Raw genomic sequence first — 14,023 nt, 5'->3', positions numbered from 1 at the left:
AAGAGGGGTGAATTTATTGAATTTGTGCTTAAAGAGGAGATACTACTCTCCTTTCCCTGACTGTGGGTTGGATATGGGATGGGGTTTTTAAACCCAGATTTAAGAAGCGCATTTTTTTCTCCTTTTACTTTTTATTATTCCTCACTTTGAGTCCGCCTACTGAAAAGCACACATTTAGTCTTGGCATTAACAACCCTTATTGATCATTCGAGTTGATTTAAGACAATTGTACATTCTGTACCTTATAAATAAATTGAAGCCTTTTTTATCCTTAACTGATCCCAAGGCCCAAGGAATAAAGATTTTCTTTAAAGATTAACAGTATTTCTTGATCTCGTTTTCAGTCTTATATTGCCAGATTCTGGAAATAAAAATGGCGGATGATGATGAAGGGCAGAGGGCTTTGATGCTAAAACGAAATAATTGCAAGCCAGAATAAACAATCTCCTTGGCTTCCTCCTTTTGCATTAAATACTGCATTCAAACCATGATTCAAAAAGTTGAAGAGGTTAAGGGAAACATGGCGATCACAGTTGACGATTTAACCAACTTCGGCTTCTAAAGCACAAATACAATCTCATAGCACTCGAAGAACAGGAAGGTGTCATTCAATCTGGTAGGACACAGCATCCACCTCAACGCAACATGTAACAGGTAACAACGGTATTAATATTTCTTTCAAAATATTTAACAAAAAGAACAAAAACAGCAGACCAGGAAGGTTAGCAAATATATATAGATATATATAAAAACAAAACAAAAAGGCGCAGGTCTGCTGAAACATTTCTAATACAATTCTCTACAGTCTTGATTTCCCTGTTTGACAGAATACTGTTAACATTCACACACACACATGCAGAGTGCTCGTTAAGGTTCCCTGCAACACACCGGTACAATTACAACATGGACTACAAAAAGAACATTTTCCAAAAAACATTTCACATGGTAAATAGTAGCAAGAATACAAAAAAAACAGTTCATACATAATGTTGCTTTTGTAAGAAAATGGACACTCACACATCCATAGTATGTACAGGCTGAGACAGGAAGTGTACGATCAAAGTTGGATATTTTCAGTACAAAGAGGTCGAACACGACGGACGTCTGCAGGAATATGAGCATTATATTAGTGTGAAATATAAAGGAATGAAGGGTAACAGTGGTATTATTATTTTTGTAATGGTTTTCTTCAGCTGCTTTGCTAGTCTACATACCTTTGAGATTGGGCGCTGTTTCACTGTTGTTTTGATACATCCAAATGTAGGGCAGGACAATTATCTTAAAACTCTGGCCACTTCATAAACTTTATTAAAAGTTTACTTAAACTAGGGCTGTACCGAATAGTTTCCCAAAACTTAATTTGTCAAGTTACATTAACATTCAAATGCTGCACAGCTTTTTTTTGCATTTGTAGTGCACCTGTATTATCAGCACCATGAATTACAATTATAGAACCACGATATAAAAAAGAGATAACGGGATTATATTTTGTGGGTTTTATTTAAGTGCTCCATCAAGAATACTTTTTTTTGTTCAGGGTGATGTCTTCATAAAATATGATATAGACTTTTGAAGCTTCATTGGAAAACCTCAACAGAAGCTGCCAATGTAAAAAACCTACATTCGGTACAGCCCTAACTAAAACCCGAAGAGAGTCACTGGCCACAAGGAGTAGAAACACTGCTTCTGTATTACTGTAGGGAGATAATAACCTAAAGTCTGAGGCATTAGTCAAATCTCCAGTCTTCTGATACTGAACTGGCTGAGACAGGAAGGGGAGGACACAAAAAGCAAAGATGAATGGAAAAACTGAAGAGCAGAGAAGAGATATGAGAGAAAGAGGATGAGGAAGAAATAACAAGAGAATGAACCCCTTCTAGTGGACACTATCAGTTCGTGTGTGGGCGAGAAACTCCCTCTAGAGGATATTTCGGGCATAATAGGGCCTCTCAAAGTACCAAATTAAAAGAAAACTATAGCTGTCACATAAGACAGTTTAATGAAATAACTTTTTTTTCCTTCAATTAGGTGGGACATAAGTATTAATGCATCAACCTGCATTATGGCACCTGTTTCTTTCTGATTTAAGTTTGGCTAATGGCAGCTTAAGTGGCTGTTGCCTCTTTACTGTTAGAACTGTCTGATTGTGGTGGCTGGTCTACCTGCATGTGCCATCCGACCTCTGCAGCTCATCCAGAATGCAGCAGCTCGTCTGGTCTTCAACCTTCCAAAATGTTCCCACACCACACCGCTCCTCCGCTCCCTTCACTGGCTTCCGGTAACTGCTAGAATCCACTTCAAGACATTGGTACTTGCGTACCATGCTGTGAATGGATCTGGCCCTTCCTACATCCAGGACATGGTTAGACCATACACCCCAGCACGTGAACTCCGCTCTGCATCAGCCAAACGGCTCGCTGCACCCGCACTGCGAGGGGGACCCAAGTTCCCATCAGCAAAAACACGTCGGTTTGCTATCCTGGCTCCAAAATGGTGGAATGAGCTCCCCATTGACATTAGGACAGCAGATAGCCTACACATCTTCCGGCGCAGACTGAAAACTCATCTCTTTCGACTCCACTTCGAGCGATAGAATTACTAACAAAGCACTTATATACTAATAAAGGACTGGCTTATCTAAAGCCAGTTGAGTAGCACTTGAAATGTTTTGGCTCTATGAAACCTGATGTACTTATATGATTCGGTTTTCTTCAAGTTTGTATCTTCCTGGTCGAATGCACTTCTTGTAAGTCGCTTTGGATAAAAGCGTCAGCTAAATGCAATGTAATGTATTGTAATGTATTGTAATGTAATGTAATGATAAAAAGAGGAGAGGAGGGATAAAAGAAAGATGTGGAACAAAGAAAAAAGAAAGTACAGAAAGAAAAAAGAAAATATCTGATGGAATGACAGGGTCATAGAACAAAAGGGAAGTGGGTTAGTAAAGCATCAAACATTTGATGTTGTAATGAATGCAATAATCATATCCTGCAAATGTGGATGGACAAGACAACAACAGTATGGGGACTGTCTGTTTAAGAGAAAAAGTCTTTATAAGCACTCTGGCACTGGGTAACCACCGCCTTCGGCTGTGTGCTGCACTGTGTGATCCTGCAAAGAGCCTAAGTCACTGAAACGCTCCCCACACCAAACACATTTAAACTGCCCTTCTCTGGAGTGTGTGCTCGTGTGTTTGGTCAAGTGCTCGCGTTGTTTGAAGCCCTTGGTGCAGTGGCCACATTTGTACGGTTTCTCCCCTGTATGCACGCGCCGGTGTCTGTTCAGGTCCGAGGAGTATTTAAAACGTTTCTCGCATTCAGGGCACTTCAGCGGCTTTTCTCGGGATGGGTCGCATCGATGCTGGACAAATTCTGAAGATGACAGGAATCGGCGGTCACAGAGGGAGCACTTTAGAGGCTTCTCCTGGCAGTGAGAATTTTGATGCCGCTGTAACGTAGAACTCTTCTTGTACCCTTTACCGCAAACGTCGCACTTGTACGGCTTGTCTGGCGAGGTGTTGGACGAATCGCCGCACTTGTGTCTGAGCAGCTCTCCAGACTGGCTGAACTCTTTCTGGCATGAGGCGCACTTAAACAGGTTGTCCATGCCGTGGACGTGCTGGTGGTAGAGGAGGTGTGAGGGCTGCATGAAGCCCTTGTCACACAGGTTGCATTTGAACGGGCGGTCCGCAGGGTCTTTGTGCGTTCGCCTGTGGCGCACCAGTGCGTACTGCTGCTTGAAGCTCATCTGGCACTCGTCACAGTGGAAGGGACGCTCCTCCGAGTGTGTGCGCTCGTGCTGCCGGAGGTCAGACGGACGCTTGAAACCTTTACCGCACGTGGCGCAGCGGAACGGCCGGGAACCCTGCGGATGGCAGGGGTGGTGGAGAAGCTCCGACGACTCTTTGAAGTGCAGCTCGCATAAGTTGCATTTGAATAAGTGCTCGCCCGAATGCACGTACATGTGACGCACGAGGTGGGAGCGGTGCTTGAAACTCTTCTCGCAAACGGCGCACTTGAACGGCCGTTCGCTGCTGTGTGTCCGCTGGTGGTGCTGGAGATGGGACGACTGGCTGAAGGCCTTGTCGCATGTGTCGCATTTGAAGGGTTTTTCGCCCGTGTGCACCCTCTCGTGCCGCGTGAGTTCTGACATGTGTTTGAAGCCCTTCTGGCAAACGGAGCATTTGTACGGCCGGTCTCGCGCCGAGGGAAACGGTAGAATGGATGAGCTGCTGCTTGCCGACGCCCCGTCGCTGCTGGGCTGCTGGGGAGTATTTGAGGTGGGCGTGGTGTTGCCAGAAGAACCGGGTCGGTAGGTTTTCTCGCATATTGAACACTTCATTGGGTTGGTGCTGTTGTGGGACGTATGGTGCTGCGCTAAAGAGGTGAGTAGAGAGAAGCCCATCTTACAAACTCCACACACAAACGGCTTCTGCTCCACCTGAACACACTGGTGCTCTAGCAAGTCTGTCGCCTGGTGGAAAATCTTCAAGCACTGAGTGCACTGGAATGACCTGTCCTGATTCACCATGCACTGGTGCTCGTGTGGGTTGGCCAGGTGAGAGATATCATGTCCACAGGCCCCGCACTTGTGTCCTGCTTCCGCTGCTACCTGCAGGGTGCTCTGCTGGGCCTGGGCGGGGTGCTGCTGCTGCTGACTGAGCTGCCCCCCTCCATGCTGCTGACTGTTGTGTTGTTGGCTGTGCTGTCCATGCTGGGTCTGCTGCGGCTGCTGTAAAGACGTAGCATCCTGCTGTAGTACAATGCCATACACTGCACAGCCCAATGCGTTCTCAGCAGATGGAGGTATGGTGTGGACGACTGGAGGTGGAGCGACTGCATGCTGCTGCCAGGCCTCGGGCATGCGGGCTCGGGAGTAGGGATTCAGTTTGGCAGCCGGTGCGGTCCAACTGCGGCAAGAAATGGAGATTAAAACATATTTAAATAATTAGCTGAGACTTTAGATTGTTTTGAAAAAATGAAAAAAAAACTCACTCCATTTCAGCAAGTGGAACTGTCCAGAGGAGTGGAGATCTGACTTGTGTGGAGGGATGGAAGTAATCCTCCTACTTTGACTTCATTTGTGGCATTTAACTGGTAACTGTATGAACAAAATAATTAAGGTGAGACAGAACATCAATGTGCAATCAAAGGAGCTACTACTCAAAAGCAAAGATGTAAGATTATGTTGTATTTACAACATCCACTGATCAAACTGCCAGTATACCATGGTCAAAATGAATATGTATATTTATATTGTTGTAGCAGAATGCTTTCAAAATTGTTGTTCAAGATTGCAAATGTAATTTTCTACATCAGTTTTGATGATTTTTCTTGATAAACTCTGCAGGATTAAACGTTCACACTTAATTACTTACTACTAAGTACTGTGATCTGTGTTGCAATATTAGGTAACTGCTGGGTCAAGACTATGCAGGCAGCCCCTCAAGACAAATAACACAGCAGATTCTTCCTATCTAGTTTACTAGTAGCAACTATAGAAGAGGTAATCTGTTGAAAGCCTGTTTGCATCAGTCATAATGAATCACCCACAAGACATGTATTGTGAAAAACATCCTTACAATTACATGTACTGCATTTTGACATTGCTGTAATCATCCCATTTCAGAAAAATGTATTTCAAACAACTTGAGATGTGCAACGTGAACGCAGAATTGCACAGCATTGAACCATTCATTAACATACACACTTGGACACTTTAACGCGTAGTCGTAAATGTAAATGATTATTAAACCTGTTATTTTTACAAACGATTAAGTAGAAATCCAAATGCTCAACGATTCGCGGGTAAAAAAAAGAAGTGGAAGACAGCGTCTGCGCATTTGCCTGTTCGTCTCCAGGCAAAGATCAGTAGGCTAACCAGCTAGCCTAGCCACATGCTAACTCAGCCACAGAGGCGCAGGGAAGAGCTAACGTTAACGGACTAGCCTTATGAAAATAACAGTCCAGTAGCTACTGCTGCCGAGACACCTTAGCTAGTGTGTGGTACATGTAAACAGCGAAGCATTTACATACCTGTGGAGTCCAGTCAAGCCTGCAAAAATATCCCCGATAAAATGACAGTCTGCAGTATGTTAGCTAGCGTTGCTCCCCCAAATAACATTAGGTTCCTTCTTCACATCCGCAAACGGTGCTTGGATGCTCTCTTGTTAGAGCACTGTGCTCCGGGGGCCGGAAAATATGTTATTTGCGGGTCATACTAATTGGTGAAAATTCTCCCACGGATTACCAATTTGCCAGATAAACGGTCTCGTTTCACGTATACATGTATTCCACTCCTAAGGCATTCTCTCAGCAATCGAAAACACATGCATTTTGTTATAAATTGCTCGCTAGCTAGCTATCAGCTAGCTTCTGAGCCCCTGCCCGCACACGGGAACATGAATAAACCAATAGTTCATTGGCATGCTCAGTCAGAACACACACACACACACACACACACACACACACACACACACACACACACACACACACACACACACACACACACACACACACACACACACACACACACACACACACACACACACACACACACACACACACACACACACACACACACACACACACACACACACACACACACACACACCACACACACACACACACACACACACACACACACACACACACACACACACACACACACACACACGCACACACGCTTTTACTTCTGTAAACGTTTCCCCATTCAACACATTTATTCGCAAATAGAGTCATAAAGAATAAAATAGTGAATAGTGAATGTTTATAAGACAACACTTTAAAATATGGTATTTCTTATTTTTCTTCTTCTTCGGTTCACCAGTAGCTGTCACCTCTTTTAAATGTTGTGAGGGCTAACCTTTATATATACAGTCTATGGGGCTAACATGCATTTTGACAGATTTCTCGATTTCATTATGCATATCGTTTCAAACCTCTGAAAGGGGAACTAATTTGAGCCAGGGCTGCGTTTCACTGGGAACAAAATTAGTGTTACAACAGGTTGTTTACACCGGAAGCGCAGGACTGCGTTGACAACCCGCCGAATGGTTGTCATTTGCCGCTAAAAATACGTTTTGTAGCCCAGTCAACGTGCTTATCTGGCCTACATTTGAACTTTAAATATGTATGTGAATTAATATCTGTCTCATAGCAAATGTACATGTGTATTTAAGTTTCGCTATGCTCTGACACATTACACATGACAGGATGTTGGTTTGCTACAGCAGCAGCTCGGAGGAAAGTGAGGACGCAGTACCGACTGATGAAAACAACAGTTTTTCTCGAAAGTGTCAAGAGGAAGAGGATGGTAACAACGGTGGCCCAGCGAGGAAGAAACACAAAATTGAGCAACAGGCTCCTAAATCAAGGTGTGTGTTTGTCAATGTGTCGGTCTGCAGAAGTGAAATAAGTTATCAGATATTTTACTTGAGTAAAACTAGCAGTGCTATAGTGTAAAAAAGTTAGTACAAATGGAAGTCTTGCATTCAAAATGCTACTCAGGTAAAAGCACAAAAGTATTAGCATATGCTTAACGTAGCAAAAGTTATAGCACTCATTATGTACTGTATCGCCCATTTCAGAACCATATCTATTTGATATAAATTGTTGTATTATAAATATTGATGCAGTTAGTTAAGGAAGGGTTTAATTGAGTATCTTTATATGTATATAGTTCTAGGTAGCTCAACAATATAACATAGTTTATACATTGATTTATATTTTGTATTAGTCATCCTAATCTGCAAAGTAAAAGCTGTAATATAAAAGTAGTAAGATTAAAAAATGTAAAAACGTGCCTACAAAATGTAGAATTAAATTTGAAAGTGGCATAATTTACAAATATTGAGACATTTTACCTAGTCACATAACATTCCAACACGACAGAGAAACATACACCATATATACAGGATGAGGCAGTAAACACATTTTGTAAAATATGACCAAAAGTAGGTAATTTATTTAAAAATAAAATATGTATTCAACTTCTTCTCCTGGCCAACCCCTTGAGGATTAACCTATGGTCTCACCGGTGTGTGTTTCATTAGGCTTCCTCTCCCTGGCTGCCTGTTGGCCATGTTTCCAGATGAAGAGGACGCAGAGACTGAAGACAGCTCTCTTCATGGTGGACGCATCCGCTCCTTCAAACATGAGAGAGGCAACTGGGCCAGTTACGTTTATTTACCATGTAAGACCAACACACCATACTGCTGCTGGTAATTACTTCATTCTAATTGATTTAATCCACCTTCTCTCTCTCTCCTCTGCACATCAGACCATCCTGAGGAGGAGTTCATGGAGTTGTTGGAGGATCTGCTCTCGTTTGCCAGTGCCCATGGAGCGGTTTTGACCCTGCAGGAGGAGTTCCACCTCAGCCTGTCTCAGACGGTGGTGCTCAGACACCACTGGATCCAACCCGTCACCCAGAGCCTGAAGGCAGGTCTGATGCACTGCAAGAGGTAAGCTCAAATACCCATACAACGAAGGAAACTCATATTTGATAGGATTTGTTCATTTATTTTCTGCTTAACACCAGTGTGTTTGCAGAACATATGTACAGGAACACTATGTACAGGAAGCCATTTGTAGGACAAGTATTTCAATTGTGACAAAAAATCCTTACATTTTCAGTAATATTACTCATAAAGATAACCATTTGTGTATTCATTATTCACAGTGGGTTTCCATGAACTTGTGGCGAATACTGAGGCAAGCCTCCACTGTTAACGTAGAATATAAAAACTGAGAAAAGTCTAGATGAAATCAAGAAAATGTTGGCCGCATTTAACAAAAGCTGAAATATATATCAATCTATCCATTTGGGTATAATTCAAGTCTCATTTACTCAGTTCTATGCTCGCTACTTCCCAAAACACATGCATTTGTACTAAAAGCTTGTTTTTTTTAAAAAAGTGTTACGCTTTCACAGTTGCACTACCAGTCTGAAGTTGAATAAAAAATGTTTTTGTGAAAATGCATGTGTGAGAGAAGTACTTAGCATACAGTATGACAAGAATAATGAAGAGAGTGCAGGCATAGGTAATCAATGAAATACTATACATATTGGATCTCTGCAGGTAAGGTGAGGAAAACGGCATACAGTATGCAGCAGCAGTATAACTTGCACTGGAGTAAGTGGAATAGAGAACATCGTTAATAAAAGATAGTCAAGTTGCATCAGAATCTGACTCTGGTGGAAATGTGTCCATGCTGTGTTTCTTGTTTCCAGGTTTCTGTGCACAGCAGGGAGACTGAGGGTCTACTGTAACGCTGAGAGGACCAGGTACAGGCACTGCTTTTAATTATCTCCCTTTCTCACTATTAACATGTACTGTATACATGTATAACTACTGTAAGTCACTGGCAAATGGGCTATAAACAAAAAGATATGTGTGTGTGGGTATTATTCAGTCATAGGTCTTTAGGTATATAGTCTTAGGGCTGGGTGATATGCAGACAATCAAATATCACAATTAGTTTTGACCAAATGCTTCCATATGGGTTCAGCAATATTATGGTAGAGTTGATCATTGGTACTTTCACATATTTTTAACACAATGGTATTTTGATAAATATTCATCACTTATTAGGATATAAGGAACAAGTGGTTAAGGCTGATAATAAAACAGTCTGGTACATTTAGAAATTCTTATGACTTTAAAACCATGAAAATAAAACAATTAAGCCATATTACGATAATTATAGTAAAATATCACAATTGTATGAAAGTATTAACTGAACATTGATGATAAGACAAATAAAAAATGAAAAAACCAAACAAATAAAACATCATTTCTAAACCAACAAAATAATAAAAATCCCCAAGAATACTTACGGACCGTCCACACAGCAGCGTTAAAAAAATCTTGGAGGTGGGCGTAGCTGAAGCTTGGGGATTTTTTGCGAGCAAGGCACCAACAACCAATCACATGAATCTCCCGCCCCCGACATACGAAGCAAAAAAGTTTGAAGTAAACTGGATATAAACTCCCCAAACAGGCGAAAACATACCACTGTCTCTGCCACCTCCCTCCATGCCTGGCTCCTCCGGTTTGTATCCCGGTAGGTAAATAGGGACTGGTCATAAAGCACCGGGTGATTCCCTACCGCTAATTTCTCCTCCATTTTTTGGAATATGAGGAAATGACCTGCGGTATGTCTCTCCCAGCATACACGCCGTTTGATTGGCTAGAGCTTGAACTGTCAGATTTGCGTACACGGGATTTGATTGGCTGACGCTTCCACCTCAGCCTCAAAAGTTGAACATTGTTCAACTTTGAATCCTGAAAATCTCCGCTCGCCTGCCCACAATGCAGTTCGGCGGAAAGTGATGTCACCCCATTCAAAGTGAATGGGCAGAAGCGTTTCAAGATTTTTTTAACGCTGCTGTGTGGACGGTCCGTTAGTCTCAGATCACAGTTTCGATAATATATCAACATTTTGCATTACACATTCAATTTTAACTGTTGCAAAAAGTTATTGACTTATCTGTCAAGTATACATTTTAATTCTTAATGTGTCTGTGAGAAATATCTTATCTCTCTGTGTGTTGTCCCCCGCAGGACGTTTCTGGGGATGGAGGTGTGCGCTGGGCATGCTCAGTTAATGGACCTGGTCCATGAAGTGGACAAAACCATGACGGATTTTCACCTGGACACCTTCTATAAGGTCACTGTCTGAGAGACACATTTTATCCTTTGAAATATATAGCAAGACCAGTTTGTGTGTGTCACTCTTTAAGTTTGAATTAGTCTTTTTCTGTCGTTTAGGTACTATTAAATTACATTTAGATATTGAGCTAATAGGACAGGTGTATTGTTTGCATTAAAACACCCAGTTTGTCCCATATGACTTATTGTAAAAATAATTACTATTCAATAAATGATTGTAAACCTAACATCCACCCTGGTCTGTTTTGAAGGATCCTTCTTTCCATGTGAGTCTGGCCTGGTGTGCTGGAGACCTGACGGGACAGATGAAGGAGGGGTGCATTCAGGGGATGCAGGTACACTGACCCCACTCTGTGTTTCTTACATCTTAAATTATTCCAATGTTCTGCCAATATATAAATGCCAACATATAAGGGGGTCATTTAACAGGTGTCTCTATTACATAGATTTTCACAAAGAAAGCACTAATAAGTATATGTGTTATAATTATAAAGCTGTTAAAAAGCATCATTCTTGAGTAATGCATCCTTTTGAAAAACCTGTGTTCATGCCAAAGATTTAAAATCTAAAGAGACCCTCTTGGGTTGGGTCACGATGGAAAGAAACGTGATTAACAGGACCCTACGGAGCTCTTTAATCTGCTGTTGTATCACTATAATATTTCTAATGGGAACTTATTATGAGTCTGCGGTACAGAATACATTTACAGTGACCTTATTGTACCTTTGGGCAGTTTTATGATATTAATTGAATGTGGTACTGTAATGTTATATTTCATCCACAAAAAACACACTGGACGCTGCACTAGGTCAGAAACCAGAGGAGACTGTGAGGTCCACCGTAGACGGACCACTTTATCTCCTCTTGCACTTTATATGACGTGGCTGTTATATTGTATTACCATGTCATAAATACTTGTGTATGCTGCTCTTGCTCTTTTGCACTTTTTGCATATCATGTATTTTGTTTTTGCTATGTTTGTAAAATGTCATTTTCTTAAATGTTTTATGTGAGGGACTGCGGATGGAAATTAGCTCAAAGCTAAATCTGGCACTGTTACACTTGACACATTTTAATGTTTTAAGTGTTCATTACTGTGCATTGTCCCTGCCAAATAAACGATTAAATAAAAAGAAAAAAAATGTAGGCCTAAAGTATCTTAAGCAAAATGAACACAGGTAATCAAACTGACTGAGCCAAAAGGCATTATTTACCGATCTATTTTTTTCTACCATGTGACCCAAGAGTGTGGTCAATATCAGCCAATATTCTGTTAAGCGATATAAAAAAGGTCTGAACTACTAACAGTTGACCTCTTGTCTTGGTAGAGTCTAGGTGTAATGTATGCTTTAGATAACACCAACAAATCATACAATGGTCTACATGTGAATTGTGCTGAACACTACTGACTAACTTTGGGTAAAGAGGACTTCACTCACTAACAGGAATTTTGACAAAATATCTTGCACTAAATGTCAATGCTAATCAATGTCTGCCTTTCTTCCTGTTAGAGTCTGGTTGATAACCATGAAGAAGGACCATTCGTGCTGCAGTTGGACTGCGAGGAGCTGCGCTTCAGAACAGGAAACAAAACCTTCCGCTTCCCTCTGAAGCCCTGAAAGTGGATACATGAAAACCTTGACGTCCTAAGATTGACAGCTGTTTTCTTCTGACACACTACAGAGCTGGAACACTTAAACCCTCTTAGTATTGACACTGCTGGCAGATATGTGGCAGGTCCAAACAACGACAATCAAGGCTCCCTAGAGTGGTGCAGTGGTGATGTTTTTTTGTAGGCTCCACATATTTACACCACTTTAAGCATAAATTAAATTTGCAGAAGTAAAAAGCTATAGTTAGGCTATAAAGGAGCTACATCACCGTCGCGTGAGATCACGTCACCACCGCTAAGCTCAAGGCGGCTTATGTTCAGCATAATGACAGTCAGTTGTCTTTTTTTAGTCTCTTTAGCAACCGCTGTTTTTATGAAGTTTTGGACATTCAGGTATAGGGTAATTATTATCTAGGTATAGTGGTTTTAGATCAGGACCTGGTCTAATGTGGTCTACATGTAAAAAAAGCACTGAAATCTCCCTTTTTTGTATTTTCACAAATAGAATTAAGGTTTCACAAATCTCAAAACTGTGTTATAAAGAATCTTTTGACTCTCTGGGATAATCCAGTCCAGATTTGATGAGTCTAGGTATAGTGGTTTTAGATCAGGACCTGGTCTAATGTGGCCAGGATGCGAAAAAGCACTGAAATCTCTCTTCTTTTGTATTTTCACAAATAAAATTAAGGTTTCACAAATCTGAAACTGTGTTATAAAGAATGTTTAGCCTCTGGGATAATCCAGTCCAAATAAATCGGCTATGCAGCGATTTAAGAGGTTCAAACACGGAGGATTGTGCTTCATGTATGCTTGAACTTTGTTTAATGTTGTTGAGGCAAGTTTTCGTACCGGAAGTCATGTGACCTCTAGCCCGGATGTTTACAATGTTTGTGAGAGAGTAAAAAGGCGCGAACATTTGTAAATGCCGGTCTAGGCGAATACGTTTTCACGCTGTTTCATAATTGTACCAAGAAGGAAATAAACATGATTGTGAACATCAGTTCAATGCGTAACGTTCTTTCAAGACAAAGTTACAGTGTGTGTACCTTTGCGTTTGGTTGCTGGTAAGGAGGACGACCAAGCGCTGTGATCTAGAATGCAAAGCTCGCTTGTTTCCAATCCCGAGAGTTGTCCATCCTCGCCTGAAACAGACGATTAGTGCCATGAGTTAGTGAAGCAAATTACAGAAACACTACACAGTTATTCACAAGTCAAAACTTTTCATAGCGGCCGAGAATATCTAGCTAGCTAGATGTAGCTAGCTCGGGGCCGGTGTTAGCCTATTCAGCCTAGCATGGCTAGCTTGATCTACTGAGCAAATAAAAGTACATCTGAGACCATTATTGTGCAGATTAAAACCCCAGTGCATGTAGTTGATTTTACCTTCGTCGTGGTCGTCATCGTTGGCCACTGAATCCGCCGTTTGTAGTCCTGCCTGAGTTTCTTTATTTTTAGCCGGTGTGCCGTGGGGCTGTGCACGATTCCCAGGTCGAGTGAAAGCTACTGAACTGGCTTCAGTAGCATTCCCTGGGTCGCGTCCTCGGCGTAGATCTCCAGAAGCGCCGACACCTCCTCATCATTTCTTGATGCTTGCCATAACTGCTTTCAAAAACAACTCCGTCGGTGTGCTGGATTTTTGTAGCGAGGAGAAACAATGGCGGCTCTACAAAACATTTTCACAGTTGTACGGGGCGTGGTTTGCAATTCGCCCAGCCAATCAGCACTGGGGCACTTTT

At 41.7% G+C, this 14,023-nt stretch overlaps 2 protein-coding genes across 4 annotated transcripts; one reads left to right on the top strand and one right to left on the bottom strand.

Moving 5' to 3' along the window:
* Positions 1-2,826: 2,826 nt before the first annotated feature.
* On the bottom strand, positions 2,827-6,393 carry znf319b (zinc finger protein 319b). Its single transcript, XM_034141104.1, has 3 exons — positions 6,036-6,393; positions 4,995-5,100; positions 2,827-4,909 (listed from the first exon to the last, which is right to left on the bottom strand). Exons 2-3 carry the CDS (start codon positions 4,997-4,999, stop codon positions 3,052-3,054), a joined length of 1,863 nt encoding a protein of 620 aa, XP_033996995.1. The 5' UTR covers positions 5,000-5,100; positions 6,036-6,393; the 3' UTR covers positions 2,827-3,051.
* Positions 6,394-7,021: 628 nt separating this feature from the next.
* Positions 7,022-12,826, top strand: usb1 (U6 snRNA biogenesis 1). 3 transcript variants are annotated; one of them, XM_034141122.1, is made up of 8 exons: positions 7,022-7,131; positions 7,214-7,375; positions 8,054-8,193; positions 8,281-8,464; positions 9,235-9,288; positions 10,568-10,673; positions 10,927-11,010; positions 12,187-12,826. In XM_034141122.1, coding segments are annotated over exons 1-8 (840 nt in total). In that variant the 5' UTR covers positions 7,022-7,129; the 3' UTR covers positions 12,295-12,826. The 3 variants fall into 3 exon arrangements, with proteins under 3 accessions (XP_033997013.1, XP_033997015.1, XP_033997014.1); XM_034141124.1 differs by having other exon boundaries at positions 7,232-7,375; positions 12,187-12,823; XM_034141123.1 differs by having other exon boundaries at positions 7,022-7,375; positions 12,187-12,825.
* The last annotated feature ends 1,197 nt before the right edge of the window (positions 12,827-14,023 follow it).

This window comes from Trematomus bernacchii, unplaced genomic scaffold (assembly GCF_902827165.1).
Source record: "Trematomus bernacchii unplaced genomic scaffold, fTreBer1.1, whole genome shotgun sequence".
In the NCBI taxonomy this organism is placed as follows: domain Eukaryota; kingdom Metazoa; phylum Chordata; class Actinopteri; order Perciformes; family Nototheniidae; genus Trematomus; species Trematomus bernacchii.
The sequence above is the reverse complement of the archived record's forward strand: the minus strand, read 5'-3'. Positions and strand labels throughout refer to the sequence as shown.